The following is a 24,280-nucleotide window of genomic DNA, read 5'->3' as shown; positions in this document are numbered from 1 at the left end:
TGAAAGTAAATGGTAATTTGGATTCTACTCAAGTAAAATGTTGATGTTTGGAAATCTTACTACGACGATCACATTCAGTCATGCTTTATTTTATTATGTATAAAAAAATTACTATTTCTATTAATTGAGCTTTTATAATTGTAAGTTGATATTAAATTTGTTTTTCATCCAACCACTGCATAATGTCAGAATTCATCCAGTTTGGAGTTGGATGCGCTCGACTTTTCTTGCATGGTAAGGTGCTTCATCTTATACCAGCACCGCATTTGGCTTTAATTTTATAATTTTTTTTTTTTTTTACAATTAAAAACAGTCACCGTGCATGTCTTTTGATTAATTGTCGTAAGTATATTTTTTTTATACAGAGCTAATTTGATATCTGAATAAAAAAATGTAAGCTCGACTAACTTTTGATTGTAATAAGTCGATTCTAACACATCACTATTTATTTGGAATTAAAAACCTGCCACACTGGAAATGTCATTTTACTGCCTCGAATTAAAAATTGGACTATAGGATTGTATGAATATAAGGATAGCTAGTAGACAAAATACTAAATAAATGCGGATAATAAATAAATGAATGGAAAATGTGAACTAAATGGAGAGGCAGTCCACGTAACATGAGTAGAGGCGTAGTTATATGACGTAACATGAGTTAAGAAGGAGTTAAAAAACAGGAGCATGTGCTCCTATATTTTGTTCAGTATTTTTTAAATGGTTAATTAAATTTTAATTTTTTAAATTAATTTAAATAGGTTTTAGGTATCCTAGGATCAGGTTATGTAGGGTTTGAGGATATGGCGGAATATTGAGCGAAATGGATGAAGGTTTTTGTTGTGTGTTGTGTATGTTGTCCGTACCAGGAAGTCAGGCGAGGCGAGATGTCGCTCGAGATGGTGCGGGTCGACGTGGTCGGGCAGCGGGCGGCGCTGCAGCGCGGCCAGCGGCAGCACGGCGGCCACGCTGGTGAGGCGCGACAGCTCGCCCGCGCCCGACAGCGACGCGCCCGCCTTGTAGCCGTGCTGCGCGTGCGATATCATGTATATACAGTGCGGGGAAGCAAATCCGTGGCGAATAAATAGTTAAGCTTTTTTTGAATCAAGAGAGTTTCGAAGAAGTGACACGCGAAATGCGTTTAATCATGTTTCTTTTACAGAAAATAACGTTTGTGTTGCAAAATTTTCAAAATAATTCAGTTATTTTTCCTTAAATCCCGATACCACCAAAAATATACAATGAAATATAAGTTGGAAAGCTTTTTTATTTGATTTGATTCAAGAAAGTTTCGAAGATAAAGATACGCAAAATGCGTTTAATCAATTTCTTTTACAGAAAATAACGTTTCTCTTGCAAAACGTTAAACATAAAAGGGAAATTTTCAGTATTTTTTACTTTAATCCCGATACCACCAAAAATATACAATAAAATATTTGTGCATCAATCCACCTAATTATTATAGCTACCCTTCACACATAAACTATTTATAAGTTATACACGTATCAGATCTCTACTTAAACGTACCGAAAATGAGAAAAAGTTACATAGCACGTTTTGTTGTATTTTTTTTTATTCTATATCAGTTAATTTCTTTCTTAAAGAGTGCTCGAGACACCGAAGTACCAGGATAGCATAACGTAAAGCTACTCACGTTGATATTAGCGTCTGCGGCCTGGTCGTGGTCGAGCCAGGTGTCGAAGAGCGCGGTGAAGCGCTGCGGCTCGAGCCCGGCGGCCACCAGGCGCACGTCGGGGCGCGCCTCGCCCCCGCGCTCCCCGGGGGCCCCGCGCTCCCCGGGCGCCCCGCGCTCCCCGCGCTCCCCGGGGGCCCCGCCGGACCCGCGCTCCCCGCCCGCAGTGCGCGCCGCGGCGCAGTAGGCGGCGCACGTGCGCAGCGCCGCCACGCGCAGGGACTGCCAGCGTAACGCGAATGCGCCCACACCTGATACGAACGCAAGGGCCGGTTAGCAACAATCATGTGAGTTAAAGATTTGCTGACTTGACTGATGGTGAAATTAATAGCTCATAAAAATGAAATAAGAACGCAAAATTCAATACATAGGTGACAACGAGTCTAAAGACAACTACCAACTGTAAATAGTCAAAAATTTCAATTTACTATACAAGATTTCATATTTAATAGTTAAACAAGTAAAACGTACCGGCATTCCTTTCGGCAGGTTCGAACTCGCCGTCCTCACTGCGCGGCCACCAGCCCTGCCACAGCCACACACACTCGCCGTCATCCAGCAAGAACAGAGCTGGAAACAAACATAAGTAACAGTTACAACCAAAAATATAAAGCATCACATGATTAATCTCAGAAACTTAACAATAAAAGCTGAAATACTTACCCGGTTGCGAAGCCGAGTACAACTCCTTTTGTTCAAAAGGGAAGGGTGTCACCAGGTGCTCGTGGCGCAGCGGCGACAACACCTCGTTGGCTTCGAACTGTCCCGCCAGGTCCGTGAAGTGGAACAGGCGCGGGGTTACCTCAGCCGCAGAACCTTTGGCTCCGGCCAAGACAGCTGCGTAATGCTGTTTGTTAGCCACACCTAGAGCTTCTAGCACCTCTCGCGGTTCCTCGCCCTCCCGAACCTCAGTGATCTGCACCTCAGACACTTTCTGCCCAAACAGATGCTTTGACTTCCGAGCGATGAGTTTATTCGCGAGTTCAATAGCTATATCCTTAGTATGTTTCATGCTACGCGATCCGTGCCAGATGTATAAGCATCCTTTCTCAGTATCGACTAAGAGTAAGGAACCGCGGCTTCTGAGCTGGCGAACGGAACACGGCACTTGCAGTAGATAAGCTTCGTTAGATAGGTTTCCTCGCGTAACGAATAACCTGTACCTACTTTTGTCGGAATCCCGCTTGCCTTGGTGTATGGCTAGGTTGCCTTGGAACAGATTTAGGAACGCTGGGGGTTCATTGCCTTGAGCCACGCGGACTTGAGGTCCCTTCTCCCTGTCTAACTCGACTGTGAGTAAGGCAGCAGCGCCCTTCTCGTTAGAGCTAGCGTCACGGCCTTGCCAACAGAAGTACGCGCATCGGTCCCTTCCCGTGACATTGTGCTTCGACGGCTTTCCGTTCAGTTCTCGGCCGGTCATCGTGATCTGGTATTCCCATCTTATGATATAACTGTCAGCGGAGAAGAACTCCCCGACTTCGGACTCGTTCTCGACTTTTTGGAAGTCGTATTCTTGGATCACCCACTTGCATACAGATTTGGTTTTGATGTCGTAATGTCTCATGTTCTCCTTGTCGTAGTAGTGCGTGCCGCGGCCGATATGAGATCCTTCTAAAATGAGATCTGGATCCTGGTACTCGTTCGACCACATCTCCTCGGCATCGCAGGGGTTAATTTCGACGCTGTTTGACTTGTTCTCTGGTGTTTTTACTTTGATAACTCTGGAGTAGTCTGGCCAGTCAAGGAACTTTTCTTTGAACAGAATAGTTTCCATGTGCTGGGTTACTTTGGATAGGATTGCCCATTCGGGGCGGCTGTTGGAGGCTTTCGTAGCTGGTTCGGTAGTTTCACGTGCTCCCTGATACATTGCTGCGTTTAAGGGGTTGATGTGGCACTCCTCATAGTTGTAGCCTTCATCGAACATCTCTTGCGCTAATTGGGCCGCCCGTCGTCGGCTCTCGAGCGCAACATTTTTGCCATACCAGATATACATCTCTGATCCGAAGTCGAACACGATGACTTTGGTTTGGTTGAGCATGGCTATCTTTGGCACTTGTCCCCAGTACTCCTTGATGGGCACGAGCTCGTCATCCATGACCTCGTAGCACATGTTGGTCTGTAGGATGCAGGACTCAAAGATTTCGTCCTCATCAGAGTGTCCTGTCTCGACGGGCTTGTACTCCTCGATACCGTCAGTGACGCCGAGGAGTGACCAGAACTGGACCCAATGTTTATTGCTAAAGTTTTTAATTTGTTCGTCTATTTTAATGATGCCAGTAGAGTTCTTGCATCCTAAGTCTTTTGTGTTTTGTATGTGTAAGGCAATGTCTGTGCTGCGGTTTCTGAAACGGTGAAAATTCCCAAATTAATACATCAAAAGCAATTTTTATGTGGCTAACAAGTTATATAAGTTATTTTTCTTACTTCTCGATAACGTTGGCGTAGAGGCCGATGTATAAGAACAGCTGGTCCGGCGTGATCAGCACGAAGCAGTCGCCGCGGTTCACACTCGTGTGCACCGGCTCTACCAGTCGCGTCTACAAAAGAAGTCACAAAGAAATATAACTAAAGTTATATAAAATTAAATATTTACAATTTGGCTGTTCAAAAGTTACTCAATTTAAATTGATGCCAAGAAGAAAGTAAGTCTAAAATAAGTCTCCAAATTAAAACTGGCGAGAGTTACCTATATCATTAGCAGTCCCCAAGAGTTTTATAAGCGTAGGAATGATGAGAAAATCATGAACACCTCACTTATATTACGTTACACATCAATTATTGATTATTTAAAATTAAACGGTCTAGAGGTAGCACATTACTTTTTTTGCCCAAAATAACCCTTCGAACTAGCCAATATGTGTAGTAAAACAAGTCGTAATGAATATAAGAGTAATAGTGACTCCTTACCTGCACTCGCCTCCTGCCCTTGACGTGCAGCAGCATGAGCGGCTTGGTCCCGTGCACGAGCGGCGCTACCGTCGCGCTGCGCAGCGCTACGTTGGAGAAGTCCTCCTTACTCGCGAGCGCTGCCAGCGCTTCCGCGGCTAGGCCTCCGTTACTGGCCACTAGGAGGTACAATAGAATTTTGTTAGGAGCATAAATGGTTACAACGATGTAATATGCGACAAAGAGTTTTTTTTAACCGTCTTGAAAAGAGTATATTTGTTTCAAAACCGAATTCGTTGATATTTTTTTTATTTATTGTGAAATAGCTGTCATTTGCTCACATAAAAAAATCATGAAGTTTGGTTCTGTATTTTTTTATTTGAAGTTTTTGGTTGTCAAAAATATTTATTACTTATTTTACAGAGATTTTTCAGAATGAAAAGTCGAATGGTTACATTTTAAGTGACAGCTTGATGATTTCTAGTCACATTTGAAAAGGTTAAATATGGTAAATATAGCGTATTATTTGAAGCTTCTTTCATTTAACAAGTATTAAAAAAAATACAAGGCACTTAGCAAACACAAAAAAGAGATTTACCCAAATAATTTTGAACTCTATCACAAGGCATTAAAATACATATTGGTGTACTAACGTTTCTCGATGACATGACTGTTCTGTTTGAGCGTGGGCGGCGGCGGTATGTACTCGTCGCGCAGGTCCGTGCGCGCCGCCAGCGCCCGCAGCGGGTTGCGGGACGCGGCGTGACGCCGCCCCACTCGCGCGCGGCGTGACCACTCACTCGCTAGGCTGGGTGGAGGGGAACATATCACATTTATAACATGGAAATGAAATACAAAAATGTAATACATGGATACGTATGTAAACTTGTGGAAGTCAACCTCTACACCGATGATGATCTATGAAAACTTGTCTATCGTGGGATTTTTTTTGGAGAATCCTTGTGGTGGGTGCCCAGGTGGAAGAAACGGGTAGTATCAGACGGCTATTGAGTATGCCTTAACCGCCGTACTACGTCATCGGCGTTTGTGTTAGAATGTGAGTTACTTTTGAATCGAGGACTACGCAAAAAGAACTTCCCGGTTCGATGTCAAGTCATAATTTTAAATTCGACCTTGCCATTATACATATTCATATTTTGTATAACTCAATTTAATCGTAATATATTTTTTAAAGAAATTAAAATCATATTTGAAATGCGTACATAACATAATATATAATCAAATAAATAGTCAACTCACCACTACTCAAAACGGACATGTAAAAAAATTTACAAAAAATAAAATAAAACTCACAGCTGCCTGGACCCGCTGTCTATAGCATCGAGGTCCACATCTACGCCCTCGGTGTCTGCCGTTCTCTCTTGCTGCAAGGCCGGCGTGAAGAACGCCTGGAAGGTTTCGTCGTCCGCGCGCGGAACCCGCACCGGCTGGCCGAACTTCTCCGCGCCTGAGCTCTCGTCAGCTGGAAGAAGGATAGAATATGTTGTTAATGTTTATATTTTTTTATATAATCAATATTCTAGACGGTTTTGTAGTAGTGCAAATGGCGCCAAAGAAATATAACACAAAAAAACGAACACCGTTTTTTAAGGAATCTCTAAGGTATTTAATAGATGACTGGCAATAAAAATACGAAAAGCGTCAAACCATTTGTGGCCCTAAACTTGGACGAAGCCCAGTACGCACTGATTGCAAATCTATACTAATATTATAAAGCTGAAGAGTTTGTTTGTTTTGTTTGAACGCGCTAATCTCAGGAACAACTGGTTCAAATTGAAAAATCCTGTAAATACCTAGCCATGCAAAATTATAAAACCGATGCATCACCTTATTGAAATTAGCTTAGCCTCTCAGATAACGAGCCAACATTTATGATTAACATATATAAATCCGATTAATCTAATCTAAATGCTCTGTTATGATAATAGGTATGAATATTCTCACCCTGACTGTTTACAAATATTAATTAATTATTTACATCTTGCGAGCGACCTTTCGTAACCTTCATGTACTTGTAAATGATAACACAGCTTGTGGTGTAAACAATCTTGTTCATAAATAGTGTCGTTCAAGTTGTCCTTTTTTCTGATATATGCGACTCCTATTTATTTCATTAATTATTCGATTTTATAGATCGGTAGTATAGTTAGACAGACAGAATCAGGAATAAAAGTTTAGTTACCATAAGTTAATATCAAAAACCATTAAGGAATAAAAACCCTCAGGTTACAACATCTGGAACTACTCAATAACTATGAGCAACTTTGTTACCTTGTTCTAAAATAATAGTAGATCTATTTATTTTCGCCTTGTAACGACACTTTATTTACGCATAATTTAAGTCTTAGCTGTATTTATAATAATTGCACGCATAATCAGATGCAAATTGCGCTGTGGAAGTTTTCTTTTTCTTGGCACAGGTCTAAGCTTAACAGATCACAAAGAAAACTCCCATGGTATTACTTCTTTGTGTAGGTACCTACTTGTATATGATAATATCGAGCAAGGTGCAGTACATTGCGGATCCGCGCAGCTCTGGTATTAAAATGTATATATAATTGCCGGCAATGTATTGCAACTCAAACGACATATATCTTGCATCGTCTAAATAAACTTTTATATTTAACCTTCTCTGCGTATATCTATTAATGTCAATAACTCAATCTTGTCAGAATAAACATATTGAATATCAGCAAACAGGACTGCGACGGGTCTATCACCTTTGTTAATAAGTTCAGTGACGTTTCATTTCACATAAAGCTATTTATTTTTGTTTTAATATTTAATATGTTGTTTAAACAACTATCTTAATCAACTTGCGATTATCTGTACAGTGAGTAACAGAACCCATTAAGTATAATATGTCCTGGTTAACGATAACGAGTTTTGGCTGTTGATTTTAATTTATTGAAGGGCCATACTGTAAATCGTTGTTACAAATAGGTTTAATAAATTTAAAACAAAATGCAGTATCAAAAGTACAAGCACTTAAGTCAGTTATCGAGTGGTCACAACGCGAAATTACGGCGGAGGTTAGATCAGCATTTTCGTACCATAAATGCTTTGGTCAATATCTTAAATTTGACATGAATGTCTGTGTAAGTCTTCCTTGCGACACAAAGATTACATGCCTAGTGCACGAGTTTCTTAAAAAACATAAAATAGACCATTAATAAAATGACAACTCACTTTCATCAACCCTGCTGATACTCTCGCTGACAGAGTGACTTCTCTTGAAGGACTCGCGGTCTATCTTGGTGTCTTTGGGCTTGGTCTCCACGGCCGCGGCGCTGACGACGGCGCACGACGCCGACCGAAGCGGGCCCGAAGGGAAGCCGTTGGTGGGGGAAGATGGCTGCTTGCGAGACCTGGGGGTAAAAATGTTTGATGAAATATTAATTATATAATATTTCATAATTTTCACACAACGCCATCTAGTCTAAAAATAAGCAAAGCTTGTATTATGAGACAACTGATAACCATTCTTATATAATTTTAAATACATACATAATGTAGATAAATTCTACCCAGACAGAAAACAAATGATCGTGTTCATCACACAAACACTTGCTCTGGGTGGGAGTCGAACCCACTGCCTCCGGTACAGCAGTCAGGGTCACTAACCACTAGACCAACGGGCCAGTCTAATAAGAACGGCTTGTAAATTGTTTTCTCTTAAGCACAACCCTTTGATGAAGCAATTAAGAGATTAGGATCAAATCATAGAGAACTAAAATGTAATATGATAAGGTTTAGATTGTAATAAGGTACATTAGGTAGATAGATATTTTATGATAAAACAATTGTTTATGACTAATAGGCTAAATATTATTGAGCTGAGTGGTTTAGGTGCATAATTGTGACTAATAAAGTTTTTAGGACAAACCACTTCTACAGTGTAGTCTGGTTGACTGGCTGATAGCTTCTAGAAAGGGTCTAACAGCCACTTAATAGCAAATGATAAGTAAGCATGTTTATTTAATATCAGTGAATGAATTAAGAATTGCACCAATTAATATTTCGAAAGTGCAGAATCGTAACCTGATACTTGTAAAAATTGTATTCCAGAATAGGGTATTACCAAAAAAAGAGTTTGGTCCGACAGATTTCCAGAAAATATTAGATATGCCACTTTTCTTTAACCTTGTAAAAAAAATGAAGTGGATACAGTAAAGTAAAATCTCATGTGACGTCATTTACCAGTACAATGCGTATTTTAACTTTATGGTAACCTGTCTGACGGACTACTCAGATTTTTAGTCAAATACCCTGTTGCACGTACGTTTATTTCCAATTATTATAGATATTCTTACTTGAACTTGTTAGGTATAGGTATGCCGGGCGAGGCGAAGACGGGCGCGGCGGCAGGCGGCGGCGTGAGCGGCGGAGTGGCAGACACCACCTTGTCCTTCTCCAGCCGCCCAGCAACAGTGAAGAGGTTCGCATCGCTTTGGGGGACACGCTTCCTCCAGCCCTGGAAAGAGAGAACCAATGAGTGAAAATGTTTGACCGGCAGAGGAACTGTAAATCTATATGGTAGTGCGGTACTTTATGTCCACTTAACCATGATAAAATCATAATCAATTGCTAATAATAAAATGCATGAAACCGGTTCTTGTCCGTCTTAAATCGTTTTATATCTTAGTACAATATATGAACATAAGTACGACGCAAATAAAAATAAAAATAAATCTAAAAACCCGCACACAACTGCAATTTGCCAAGCTTGAATTTATTGAACCGGGGTGACCATTGCATTATCGACGGCCCGTGAATCACTGCGGTCAGTTACTCATAATTCCCAACATTCGCGCTTCATGTGTTTGCGCACCGCATCACTGCACGGTATCGCTTACTAACTGGCCTCACCCGCTCAAACACCATGAGCCCTTGAACTTTTCATATCCTTTAACACTCCGTAAAGATACGCTTATTAACACAATTATAAATTGTAGTATTTTACATTAATGCTCACATTCGAAAGGCCGCTGAGGTCGGACAATTGTTGTAGACCGCATTCCGTATATAAACCGTACCGAGCATTTAACTTGAACGCAATTTTACGCAACACAGAATTGTTTAAACAACGGCAAGGTAAAGCTGAACTTTACCATTTACTGCTGCATCGAAAGTTGATTTATAAGTTTTATCTGATGAGCAAATAAATAAACGGCGTGATGCAACGACACTCGACATGGCTGTTGACGACACCGACAAAAAACCGCGATAACTGGGAATCGTGCAATCACGGCGCGTAATGCAATCGCGTATGTGCAAAAAACGCAAGACCATCAGTGCACGACCTAGAAAAAGAATGTCAAGAGGAAGACAGTCGTAAACACATAGCGGCAAGAACAAACCGAAATCGAAAAATAAAATAAAAATATATTCTGAACCTTAAGTATTAATTTAGCAGTCAACGGAAGGTTAATGAAGCAATAACGTTTGCAATACTTGGATGCTTTGTTATATTTATTACACACGTGTATAATATCACAAAGCCTACGTTTTATTTGACTTAGCAAGTGACCTACACCTTTCTTAGTGCATCTAGCATGGTAACAATTTATCAAGAATGTGTGGGTTTTAATCACAGCGTTTCACACATAGTTCAATAATAAATTTAAATTGTATAATAGTCACGAGGACTCGACAAGAATGTAACTTGATATTCATGACATCGCTATGTATATCGATACTATGAGTATGGGTATGAACACTTACTTGTGCTGCAGTCTCTAGTTTATTTCTTCTATCAGCTAAAATATTTGTTGTTCCTATATCGTTGTCGTCGATTATTTTCTTCTTCTCGTCAACGGAATTAAGAGATTCCTGAAACAAATAAAAGGTTATGTTAAATTTTAAATCAAAATCATACATAAAACCTATACCGTAGATTTTTTAAGCATTATATTGAGGACTTGCTTTATCATATTTGGTAGTTACAGATACTAAGGCAGTTATACAATATAATATACTTTATCAAATACACCAGGGATGTGTACTTCCTGTGTGTATTATTTTAGTATTCCTAGTTTGTAATTTTAGAAATATAGTAAACATAGTGTATGCCTACGTAAACTCGTACATCCAGCTCCTTAAATGCATCACAATCAAGTTATAAAAGAAGAAAAAAAAAATAGTTAAATAATGTGAAAAGACATAATGTATGAAGTTGCAACCGATTGAGACATTAGATAGACAAAAAAAAAAGTGCGAAACCTAATTATTATGGCGTCTTCCTTGCATTGTATCGAAAACATAATCGTTACGCAAAATGTAATTACATTTGATCCACATTCATGAGTTGATAATTGTTGTCACGCCATGTTGCATAACGAACATAATTTGTGTAAAGAATTAGCTAAAGAAAACGAGATTGATTTGTTCAAAATAGTTGACGATTTTTTAGAAGTCGTAAAACTAATTATAATCTTCAAATTAATGAAATATTATAAATTTAACGAGTTAAGTATCCGATTTCTTCAACAATCATAAGCAAAAAGTAAAGGATGTGATTTGAAATGGTATTGGCAGACGCAATCAATTCCTATGTATCCGGTAACCCCGGCTTAACAATTTATGTGCTTCTTTGTTTTTATCGAGTAAAAATAACCTGCCTGAACATCGTCCACGGTATCAACATCAAACTTCTTGAAAACAGGTTTGAGGCCACCATTGCTGGCGTTCTTCGTTTTATTTTTCAGCTCTCCAATAACCGAGCCGAAGTTAAGCCCGGGTGGAAATCCAGGCTGCTTTTGAAGACGCTTTAAAACTGGTTTAGGCTCCTCGACTATGTTCGTGATTATCGTTTCTTCGGAAGGTCGTTCAATTTCTTTGACGATATTTTGTGCGTTCAGTCGTTTTATTCTATCAGCTACATTGTCTATTGTTTCTTGTAGTTTCGTAGCATTTTCGCTTAACGCATGCCCGTCTTCCTTTTTATGAGATATTATATCTTTGGAAGTTGGGAATAAAACTTTTGGCGGCTCATCATGAATAAGAATTTCAGTTTTATCTAAAGATAAGTTATGTATAATCGACTGAATTTTGTCATCGCTCAAAATAGTTTTCTCAAGAAATTCCGCGAGCTTTTCTTTTGGCGGGCTTTCACGTTTTGCTACTTTTTCAAATAGCTGTTTTTCGTTGCGCTGTTTTAGTAGAAGACTTGGTGTTATTAATTCTTCAGATTTATATGAGATCAGATTTTGTTTCACTTGCGTATCATTTTTTATGGAGCTTTCGACTTTTTCGATTTTATGTTCCTTTGTTACGAGATTAACTTGATTTGGTGTACTCTCCACGGTCGGTTCCTTTTTATTATTCGTTTCGACATACTGAGCGACTTCGGGTTTCTCATATTTAACTTGGTCTTGTTTAGCCGGTAGTAAAAACTTCCACAGTATAAATATTAACACTCCAAGTCCAATGATCGTTTCGAGAAGCATTGTGAACTAATTTTCGATCACTTCACTGACTAGTATAAGATTTGTTATTGATAGCGGCGCTAACAATCCTTGAAGGTTTCGCGCTCCATTTGTAATGAGCATTCAATTGAGTAATAACGATCTACACACGATAGTCACAACAACACATTGTTTATGTTTTCAGCATATTATTCAATGAAACGTGTACACTTGGCAAGTTCAAACTTAAGTCACTGTTACATAAAACGTTCAATAGTTTATAAGTTAAGGAAAACCAATTAATAAATCGAAGTAAACAAAGCTCGCACTCGGACGGTCAGAAGCGGACTGATCACTGAGATCAGTCGTCATTATCATCTGGCGGCGGACACGACACGTGTGACTCATGCGCAGGTCCTAGAACGTATGTAAACATTGTATACGATCAGTAGCAGCAACAATGACGCATCACATCAAGTGAAAAATGTCTATAATAAAGGAGTGCCGCAGCTGGCACTACCGAAGTACCGACGTAAGAGAAACCTTGACACAGGACACACCCAAATACAGAAACGAATTAACCTTAAAATCCGGATCGGAAAAACTGTTAGAAAAATGCTGTTTCAATTATAACTCGCAAAATCAAATAGATTATAACACAAAAGAATGCAGCTGTTTAATCAAAGCGATATGTAAATAGACACGTATTGCGCTATGTAATAGAATATTGATAACAACAATAATAATGAAATCAGCTAACGTTAACTGATTTTTGCAAAACTTAATTATTTCATAAAGCAGGAAAACGTAAATTGTGTTAAACTAGGCTGCGACAGACCAGATTCCATCAGACTCTATGTACGCAATAACGCCGTCGACGCGACGAGCTTGCACCAAATATGTTAACTTGTTCAAACCTTATGTGGAAACTGACAAAAACCGCGAGCGGTAATTTATAGAAAATTTAAACAGATCCTAATTCGATATTGTCCGCAGGCAAATGCGTACATTAACACGTTATCGTCACAAACAGGAAGACCAAATAAATAATATTTGATCGTAAAGCAGATAAATAATGTAATATTGTCAACGATGGTTTAATAAACGTCAATAGAGGCAATGGTGTAGGCAATGTAGGACGGATCCATCACAATTATACTATCAAACAAACGACACACAAATATGCGGCTAAATTGGAAACCTCAACTCGCATTGAATACAAATTTTGTAGACGCTGAGAATTGGAATGTTTACATGCCTTTATCGTACACAAAGAATAATTAATGTTAAACGAAAATAGAAACGGAGGTTAAGGAGCGAAAGTGTCACCGCGAGTAACAATTAACAATGTCGCTTATCTGATTACGGCAATCTCTATGAAAGTATACGTAACGAGATACGAATTTATGTGAACCTATTATACATTACAAGGTCGGAACCAAAGATACTGGAACAGATAATGCTGCGATAGCAAATGATAAATGTAAACCGCCATATTCACCGCAATCGGTAATGAATTCACATAGACATTTTGAACAAAACTATATTAATATTTATCAAAATATTCTGTGTACGCATTTCAATGAACACTTTGTTTCGAAGCTCATTTAAAATAATATGCAGAAAGATAAACGAACTGAAGAAAAATATGCATTAATTAACATTAAAAATAAATTAACACCACACACTACTGCACACGAACACAAAATCCCATTGATTAAACTGGCTGCATTCGACACTTTTAATATTTTGGCGCGTCTAATTGAACGCGATTTTCGAAGGTAAAAATCCGTACGTAGACGCCGACAGCAGCGCACGCGCACTTTGGCCGGCCCGTCCAAAACAACTGACGGTGCCAGTACGTCTCGCCGGCCAGGCAGGTCATTGTCGATGCATGTGCAATGCGAATTACGCTTTTTTGGGCATGGGAATTAAGATTCACTTGTTTATTTTACGTTTCTACCTGTTTCCCGGAAACCGATTGCAAGGCTTTAGTAATTGATAAACGAGTTAACCTATAGTCGGAATTTTCGAGAAATTGCGAACCGGTCAAAACGATTTATTATTAATTCAATTCCAATATCTTTCTGCTAACTGGTAGCTGTTTCAAGTGATGCTTGAACAAATTCACTAATCCTAAAGCCTTCAAACCATATCTCGTTACATTATGTGACTGTGTATGAAGTAAAACGACACGGGAGTCGTATGTTGTGAGAAATAACAGTTTTAACGTGGAAGTTTGGAAGGTATTATTTTTAAACAAAGCTTTACTGTTTAGTATTCTGTCGCGTTGTTGTATAATTTTTGGTGAGTATTTGTAACAGCCGTTACCTTTTCCTTTCATTGTACATAATATGTATTTTGACTCATTAGTCATTGAGTATGGTCATTTCAATGTGTGGTGTGCCACAAGGTTTTATCTTGGACCCAATTCTTTTAACAACTTGATTTTTTATCGTTTTTAACTAGACAGTGATAGTAATTAATAGAATAACATACATTTCAACAAATATTTATCTCTTTACATACAACTAAGAATTTACGATTTTCTGCTCCAAAAAGCAAACTTTAACCGCGCCGCCGTCATTGGGTTCATCATAACTTTGCAGTGGCCAAAATTTATAATTAGATTTAGCCTCTAACGCCAAAACATATCTGGAGCACTTTCATAACAGTTTCGTTGGCACTGTTTGACTAATGAGTGTAACACAAAACTATAAAGCGAACACTCATACCATGTATACGCGATGTTATGCGGTGAATGTATTAATTAAGTAAAGAATCCGAATTCACCGAGATTCTTCCAATTTGAATATTTTATTCAGTAATTGACCATTTTGTTTCTTGCATTATGGGTGAATATACATAAACTTTGTTGGTTTGTGACGGCAAAACTACAATTGTGGTAAATCCTAAAGCAGGTTTCTGAATGATTGTCCTGGTAAATGATAAATTATAACGTCAATTGCAACGTCTCGACCATTGTTTACAATTAAGCTTTTATAGTTTTGCAAAACAAATGACTAATCATTTCATAACTTTGATAAATGCATATCAAAAAAATCGTTTTTGTGAGCATTAAACAGTGCAGTCCAGATAAGAAATTGAAAGCATCAGATCTAGAGAGTTGTGTCATAACATAAGTTTATGATAAAAATATTTGTTTGTAATAAGGAAATCAACTCGAATGTGAGTTAAATAAAACATAAAATATGTAAAAACCTCGGTAACAGACAATTTAGTAGGAAGCTACTAATCACATTGTAATGTATATGATTTGAGCCAAAAATGTGGTAAGTGAGGCATCCATGACTCAGATTGTACATATTAGGTTGGAGTTAGTGCCATTAATTTAAAAGGTGATGCACTTTATTAAGAAGGAGGACAATTTTGCGGCGTTGATGTAACGCGCTGATGGATTTCCACGAGTTGTTTGCCAAGCGAAATATTTATAGATAAAATCTAAATATGGACGCAATTGCGGCAAAGAATAGCGCAGTCATTTGTTTAAGCAACTTTTATTAAGATAAAAGAAATATTCAGGATGTATATTTGAATTTTGTGAGACTTTGTGGACGGGAGACAAGAAATTAATGAGCAGAAGATTCCAATGTATTTTAGGAAACAAAAGCTATGTATTTTAGATGAACACTATATACTACAGGCAGACAATTAGCATATGCAACCCACGCATAATAAAACAAACTATAAATACGATCAAGTAGAGGTATCCAATGAATATTAATACATAGTTGATAGTTCACTAAATACAGCGATTTACAATCGGCGCAGTGCGACGCACGTTGCGCACGCGCAGGTCCTCGCTTCGTGCAGAGCGCGCGTGCGCGTGGCTGGTAACCGACTCGGGTAGGGTTACTTGCGGCCTAGCATTGATCATTGTTTTGTTTGGATCTATAGGGATTTAACTTATGATAATTACTTTAAAGTAGATGGAATATTAAGAATTTATTGAAAGAAACCTAGACCAGCAGTGGGTGATTTTGATGATAGTAATAAACGTAGAGATAATAAGAGGCTTAAGCGTTTATATTTTGATTTTTCCTCTGCACTCACAGATACATCAAACCATCACGTACGTATATCAAAAACAAACAAGGAAACTAAACTTTAATAGGCGCACAAAATGAACAAAATAGCAAAATGGGAACTGTAGTAGGCTCACGTGATAGAAAACACGTTAAAAGCATTTACAAGTTGCTTCTTTAGTTAGTTAGTCGAAATAAATGTAACCTATTGTTCCTTTTTGTTGAGTTCAAAACATAACCTTGGTCAGTTAAAACTAAAGCAAAACTTTCGCAAGCAATTTCGGAGACTCTCAGACTCATTAGTCCTATCAGTACATCCTTTGCTAATATTAGAAATATCATTTCATAATGATTACTGCGACTAAACGCAAAAATGCACTATAAAACAAATGCCAGTGTGACAAAATACCAAGTCTTGGTAGAACTGTGACACTTGGGACGAATGTGACCTCCTTCTAATGCCACCCTATATGGTGGGGTTATGTGAGTGTTACAATGCTCCAAACATGGTCAGAGGACGCGGTACCTCCGCAATTATACAGGCAAATGTGACCTACAATGCTGACATGTTTAATGTTTATGTTTACGATAACCGTGTCAACGTGTGACTGGAAGGAATTTGGTGTTTTGTAGAATTTTATAAGTACAATTACTATTTATATTTATTTTGACAAAAAAAACTAAGAAGGTATTTCAAAAGACAGGTTTTCATAAAACTGCATAATTTGTTAAAAGCAAAAGAGGTTAACATAAAATAAAATTTAGTAGAATAATGAAAAGGAAACGCCAAATAAATTAAAATGGAACGCAATTCGAATTAAGTTCTAAATGGAACTGACATTTCCCGCGCAAAATAACGAGGTTACGAGCGTTGCAGCCAGCGCTACTGACGCGCATTTAATTCCGGCCGCCGAACATAGATGGCGCTGGTACGTGATCTAATAAAACTCGCTCGCTAGACGAAAAATCTAATTTACGGCATCAGTAAACATCCAGATAAAACCTTTTTAGTTGAACAGGAAATGCAGAAAATATTGTAGAATTAAAAAGCTTGTTTACGTCTGTTTGTACATCACGCTTGTTTGATGTCACATTTAATTATTACCATGATAGCTAGTGGGTAGTGATTGATGAAGATTGACCATATGAGGATAGTGATATAATAATGCTTGGCTAAAAAAACGTACATCTCAATTGGAAGATGTAGCACACATGTTAAATGTTAATAATGTCTCATATATTAATATTAACTGTTTTTATTTACTAGCAAAACACCGCCAGCAATTATACATTGGCACATTGACAAATCGGTAACAACTATCGTAGGAGGACTTTCCATAAGCGTTATTAATCACCTCTTGGTTAGCGACAGTTAAGGGAAGGTTAGAGACAAAAGCCCATGAAAGGTCATCGAGTAAGGGGTTTTGTCTATAAATAGTGAGTCAGGCTAAAAATACCGACTGAACTTTAGTTGGTGACCTTAACCGCGACGAATATGACAAGATAACAGCCGTAAGCCATATTGTATTTTAAAGGTTACGTGGATTTGTGGATATAGCTGGCATCAGAAAAAATAAGTGTTATAAAAATAACTGTATAAATTATGAAGTTTATTACTTTAAAATAATTAACAGCTTGTTAATATTTTTTGCAGCCAGTGCTAAGTACGAAACTTGTGAATTTTTCTGTTAACTTTAATAAAAGCTAGGGATTTAAAAATATTCTTCTTTATTTTATTTTATTTTATGTTATGTTTATAGCTAGAACTTTAGCAGAAATATCACGATTTTAATAAAATTATTAAAATAGATACACACATACACGTTGTACAAAATAAAATAAAAATATATTTTAACGCCTTGTGATCTTGGTATAAATGAAAATAAATATAGATATTTCTTTAAGTTAAGCCAAGCCCAGTTAAATTAGTATTAACAATTATTTTTACAATCGTCCAACAAAAACGAACTGCAGACAACATATTATTAAATTGAAAAAGTAATTTCAAAATATTATAACAATTAGGTTATAAGGTCAAGAATGCATTGCATATTTCCTGAGTTTTATATCCGTTACTAGAGGTCAATATGTTTTGTTTGGTGAGGGTAATTCCTCACAGACTTCGGCCCACTGGGTTCTGTACACGGCCAGTTGATTTTATTAACGCTATTAGGGATGTATGTTGAGCGATCATCGGAAAATTGGGGTGCAATGACGGTGCTGTATTGGTTAGCAATATTTTCTATTTTATTGATATAATATTGTTGGAGGACTGAAGAGTTTGATTTCATTATTAGGAATTGTGACTTGACTTGAATTTTAAATATAACCTACTGTATAAAAACAATAATTTAGGCCCGATGTTTCAATCGTCAGATAACTTTTATCTGAGGAATAAATATGGCCGTTTGACATATTTTCTATACAAGAGCTGTCAAAACGTCAAATATATTCATCGAATAAAAGTTATCTGGCGATTGAAAAATCGGCCCTTAGTGGAGTATATATTAGGACCTCTATAAACCAATGCCCTATTATAGACCATAGGATATGTTCATTTAATGAAAATCTTAACTTAAATTATACCCAAATGCACTGGTAGATATTAAGTTTAATGGAATAAAAAACGGAGTAACAAATATACATATCTATAAAATACTAGTTTTGCTTGGATTTCAGTCGCAAACCCAGAATTACCCATAATGTACAGAAATGGTACCAAAACTTAATATTCACAAAAAAGGTGGGATGTGTGTAATCTATATTATTTATGGCACATCGGGAAATGGAAAAGCGTTCGCATAGGAAATTCTATTTGTAAGGGAATGGAAAAATATTGGAACGTTCGGCGCGTTGTATTGATTTAGGATGAATCTCGATTTTTAAACTCTATTACGTGGTGAACGATGTACCAAAATCATATTAACTGCTAAGCTACCACCAACATAAGCAAATGGAAAGAAAAAGAAGAAGAAACCGTAATTTTTTATCGATTCCATATATTCGGTGGTAATATTTAATCAATTGAATTCTTCCATTTTACACCCGTCGTCGCCACTCCATTCTCCACCTATAAAACTGCACTATCCCCCAAGTAAAATTCTGTCAAATAAATCAGCCTGTCATTAGCAGGAAACATAAAATCCCTCCGACGCCCCACGTACTAAATTAAAACCTCACTGGACCTCCCCTTTGAGAGCAAATCTTTCACCAATTTGCGATCGCGGGGACGTTTGACAAGCCTTTTAAAGCTTAAAGCGTCAATCTCTTTGCCAACATCAATCAGTTTTCAATTAAGTCGCCTAAACTTTGTGTCGCATTCGATTCAAAATAACAGGGAAATGAGGTAACGTACCGTGACCTGACAACATTACTGTTAGCGGAAACACTGACCCCACAAATTATAATAATCCTTAACTATAAAGAAATTGGGTCAAGAATTGTGTGTCCATGTTTTGGCGGTGTGAAGGTGACATGGAACTTTTGGAAAGCACGCGATTTGAACTCATATTGGCAAAGTTCAGGTCAGGCGTGGTTTATGTTTCACAACACGCATGACATTGATGGGAGGTTGTTAACACTAAACATTTAAATTGGTTTACGGAAGTTTGGCCCTCGGGTAAAAGTAGACCGACTGATAAGGTACTTACAATATAATTTTTATGACTATTAAGTGCCAGTTTTATTGAACAGCTATAAAACAATAATGTTTATGTCATACCTCGTTTGTTATAAAATTCATATCCTAAATAAGGGCAAAAATTAAAGCGTATTGTAAATGTTTTATATAGTGATTATGAAAGCTATAAAAACGAAAGCTCTGTTTTGCACTAATTTATATTGCCGCGCCCGATTCAAACGTAATCAAGTTAATTTAGTATAATGCGGAAATGTCGTGTTCCATGTTTTAATGTCTGTATTAATAGAAATACAGGATAATATGCGAAATATATTATATGTATATGAAGTCAACACTCAATTATAATAACGTCACTTGCTTACTGAAATCTTACTTCAAATTATCTTCTACTGGGGCTTTATTTATTTTATCTCAAATACGAAAAAAAAAACTATTATTTTAAACTCAACCGCATTTAATCTAGGACTAATTTTAATCCGTGGAAGCCATAACAATTCAGTGCAAATACCTTAAAATCACACATTCCATTAAACCAATTATAAAATCCGGGCACAAGGGCTTACATATAAAAGAGGTTGTAAGCCTTAAAATGTATCGTATTCAATTTTCTTTAGTAAATTCATTTAAGAATCATTCTTAGTCCTAAATTTATTTGCAGTAGCTTATAAACCGTAGCAACAGATTACCAGAGATAGCAGGAATGTCTTAAGTAAATGACTGGTATTCCTGTAAAAACAAATGACATCTTCAAAAGAAAACTTGTATCTTAAAGCGGCAACAGGAATATATAATCTGTGGCAATTACTACCCTCTAGTGGTCGTGGGTCGGACGGTCGGACAGAAATACAACGTGTCTCAGGAACAGTATTCCATAATTTTTATGGATATGAAACTTTAAAAATAATAAATATCGCAACTGCATCTTTTTAGATAGACCTAGAAAACTATGTCGTTATCTAGTTTAAAATAAAACTCCTTAGATTGGAAAGTGCGTGACTGCCAATAATGCTTAATGCTTGATGCAGAGGGTGCGCGATATCACTGCCAAGCACTATGATTGACCTTGGCATTATAAACACCAAAATCGATACTGTTTTCACTTAACATGTTGAAATACAAAACACGAATAGGATAACATAAATCAATAGAAATAATGATGTATAATGGTGTGGAGATGAATGTGGCATAAGACGGTATGAAACGTATAAAAAACAGTATGAATTTAATTATTGATTGATGAAGTAGTAGCGGAAAACCGAAAAAAGTCATGGATGAGGTAAACGAGGATTTTCAAAAATTTTACTCTCCTTAAATAAACCAAAAGCGATATATATAACTAACTTATTAAAGAAGACAAAAACACTACTGGTCACAAAATTAATTAGGAAAAAAGGCAGAAGTAAAGAGGCAGGCTTATGAAACACTTTCACAAAATATTACCTATGAAACTGTAGAATATCTAAACAAAGTTCATAACCATCACAACTCAAACCAAAACATGTGGAAAACAACACTCGAAATGTAATTAAAAATTATTTCGACTCTAACCTATTCATTTTCAATCTTAATATCTTAGTACTAAGCTTTATTTTCGTTTGATAACCCTCTGAAGGGTTACTCACATAGTAACAGACGTGCTACAGTATCACAATGGATCTGAAGCAGCCCTTACGTGAAGGGTTTCTGCTTATTACTGCGGGCTGTCAAAGCGTTGCAAGGTTAGCATGGGCGTAGGGCTCTTTGGGAAGCTAGTTGCCCTAGGCACAGGTTTTAAAGGGCTGTATGGTGAAAGCTTTTTAGTCTGTTTTTGATATTCATGGTGTCTGGTTTCTTTATGATGACGAGCGAAGGGATTTTTATCTCCGTAGACACATAAGAAACGGAAATGTTTTGTATCATCTTTGCTTAGAGAGGTGTTTTTGCGATGCGCTACATTGAGCTTATTAAAGAAGTTACTTCTATTGATATTTAAACGGGAAAGTTTGTAAGTATGGATAGATTTTTTAAAACTAACCGTCATACAACGCCATCTAGTCTCAAACTAAGCAGAGCTTCTATTATGAGTAATAAGCATACTACATACAGTATTATCTACACTATAATAATATTATTATATTTTGAAAATACACCTAGAGACTCATTCTCACAAATGATCATAGCACTCAGGTCCACTCACGACTAGACCAACAGATCACTCATTGTAACTGACACAAATAAAAATGAGGTATACTAACATTGATTCTATTCTTGACTCGCTCTATAGCCTTGGTGTCTTCTCTTTCAGGACTCAGGCGGCAGACTCGCGCCCGCCAGTCGTTAGCACCGGCCGCCTGAAGCGCCGCTAGCCTGTAAACAAATTAAAACAACATTAAATTATGTGGAAAATCGATGGTATATAGGTAATAGTAAAATCGATACAGATTGATTCCCGATATAAAAAGGGTTGTTGTCAGTTTATGTTTGTTTCGTGTTGCTGGCCTTTATGCGTCAGCTGTTCATATTTTGTTTTTTGTTTCTGTCTGGTTTTAGCAGTTATCTAAGAAAAAATATCCAACAATAGAATATTTCAACAAAATCAATGGTATTTGGGCCACAGTTTTATGTAATCTAGGTATATTTTTCAGTCAATATAAAAGAACTTAAAATTGATTATGCAAAGAGCAGAGGCATCTCATGATTAAGGAATAAGGATGGGTCCAAAACAAGGCAGACAATCCCGATAAATACGCGAGAGTAAACCGTTCTCCCTTTAGTAAAAAACATCCTCAAGAAAGTTACTGTAAAAATCATTAACCTTTCCACAGAGAACCGCTGTTTTTACTATGTAGCATAACAGTGTTTTAGCCGGAAAATTGTTTCAAATAACGTCGAATTTTCGAAGTAGTTCAAAAGCACCAGTGCTTTGAGGGGTAGGTAGGTAGTAGACATACCACAGTCAACACCCCATATTAAACAAACGACCATCAATCATTAAGCTTGCTCACTGCGTGTTCGGTATTTCCAATCGTTATACTATCTTATCCATCTTACTAATGTTTCCCTTTCATTTCTAAGTTAATGTTTAAGGCATAACGTAATAACTGGGAGGTAATAAGGTTAGGGAATAATGAAAGGGATAGATTTATGCGACACTTCATATAATAGACAGAGAGCAAATATGAGTACCGCTCAATCACCTTTTGTTTTTTTTACAAAAGCTTAATACTATTGAAGTTTGTGTATGTATCGTTTTAATGTTTTTTGACGCAGTTCTGCTGGCAGAAGTTTCATAAGAAATAAGCAATATCATATGTACCTACTGTATTTGTATACGTGATAACTTTTTTCATGTTGCGTGTATTTCTAATTAATTCTTTAGGACACTATTAAATCAATAATGAAGCATAATGTAATAATTCCTGTCTTAAGAACAGTCTTTAAGAAATATCTTACATATAGGAACGTTCGTATGTTCGTAAAAATTCAATGTAGTTTCAATCTCTGTGTGTGGACGCTGCTAAATAGTTAATAGGAATGATAAGTTCCCTAAACAAAATTACAAAGAAATAATAACAATTACATTTTCAAGCATAACTCATTAGATATAACACAATATTAATAAACAAACACATACCAACTATTGTGTATATTATATAACAATTGAAATATTTATTGTTTGAAGGGCCAGTTGCGATAGGGCGACCTTTGGCAGCCCTTTATCTAAGTCATTAACTTTAATTGGAGAGTAACAGACAAACGCATTACGTATACGCGTCAATACACAAATTGTTATGATTACGGTTTTCTAATTGTTATATTTGTATACGTTGTCGTCAAGTGATTTGAAAGGATTGCATTATTGGTTTCATTTGATAAATTTTAAATTAAGGCTGTTATCACCCGAAGTTTTAAGAGTTATCAAGATAAACACGGTTTTTATATTTTCATGATTATAAACATCCTTTAATAACATTCTGCTAACACAGGCATATGCTTACTTAAAAGGAGGTCTCTGCGTAAGATTGAATGTAAAAGATGATTGTTAAAAAATAAACAGTTGTTTGAACATTTAATTAAATATTTAGATACGGCAGCAATTGTAATCCGCTGCAACTGCATTTTTACTGTCAAAAATGACGTTTAGCAGAAGAAAAAATATATTTTATTTAAAACGATCGCGGTCGTCTTACAACATAGATAATAAATACTCTTTGCCGAAGTTTCTTCATGCAGAAGTTACGAAATATTTATACATTAGTTATGATTAACTTGATTTGAAATTGATAAAGGATTGGGTCAAATTGAGCAAGGCTTTAGGTTTGCCAGGAAGGTTTACCTCAAATGGTATTAAATTGATTTTAATGAAGGTTAAATAAGTTACCGAGCCAAACAAATTAATTAAGCAGGAAAATAATTGATTAATACTTCTTGCTCAATTACAATTCTTTACACATGAAAAATAATAACTAATATATTTTTTAATAATTACCATAATTAGCTAATATGTACTTTAATTCTACTTATTTATTTAGCATGACCAAAAATCACGTCCTTTTACACAGAATACTTCCCCCATAAACTAGTCAAGACCTGTGATTTTATCAAACACCAGG

At 36.8% G+C, this 24,280-nt stretch overlaps 1 protein-coding gene across 1 annotated transcript in view; it reads right to left on the bottom strand.

Moving 5' to 3' along the window:
• LOC113501174 (supervillin-like) overlaps positions 1 to 24,280 on the bottom strand; it is an 87,298-nt gene that overhangs the window by 1,239 nt on the left and 61,779 nt on the right. The window contains exons 10-22 of the mRNA XM_026882234.1: positions 21,923 to 22,034; positions 10,321 to 10,428; positions 8,910 to 9,070; positions 7,786 to 7,964; positions 5,890 to 6,058; positions 5,229 to 5,383; positions 4,597 to 4,754; positions 4,114 to 4,226; positions 2,353 to 4,031; positions 2,161 to 2,259; positions 1,855 to 1,940; positions 1,651 to 1,758; positions 863 to 1,024 (exon numbers count right to left, since the gene is read on the bottom strand). Coding sequence (XP_026738035.1) covers positions 863 to 1,024; positions 1,651 to 1,758; positions 1,855 to 1,940; positions 2,161 to 2,259; positions 2,353 to 4,031; positions 4,114 to 4,226; positions 4,597 to 4,754; positions 5,229 to 5,383; positions 5,890 to 6,058; positions 7,786 to 7,964; positions 8,910 to 9,070; positions 10,321 to 10,428; positions 21,923 to 22,034 — 3,289 coding nt within the window. The remainder of the gene's footprint in view (positions 1 to 862; positions 1,025 to 1,650; positions 1,759 to 1,854; positions 1,941 to 2,160; positions 2,260 to 2,352; positions 4,032 to 4,113; positions 4,227 to 4,596; positions 4,755 to 5,228; positions 5,384 to 5,889; positions 6,059 to 7,785; positions 7,965 to 8,909; positions 9,071 to 10,320; positions 10,429 to 21,922; positions 22,035 to 24,280) is intronic.

The sequence above is a fragment of the Trichoplusia ni genome, chromosome 15, assembly GCF_003590095.1.
Source record: "Trichoplusia ni isolate ovarian cell line Hi5 chromosome 15, tn1, whole genome shotgun sequence".
NCBI lineage: Eukaryota > Metazoa > Arthropoda > Insecta > Lepidoptera > Noctuidae > Trichoplusia > Trichoplusia ni.
Note: the sequence above shows the minus strand (reverse complement) of the source record. Positions and strands in the feature narration are given on the sequence as shown.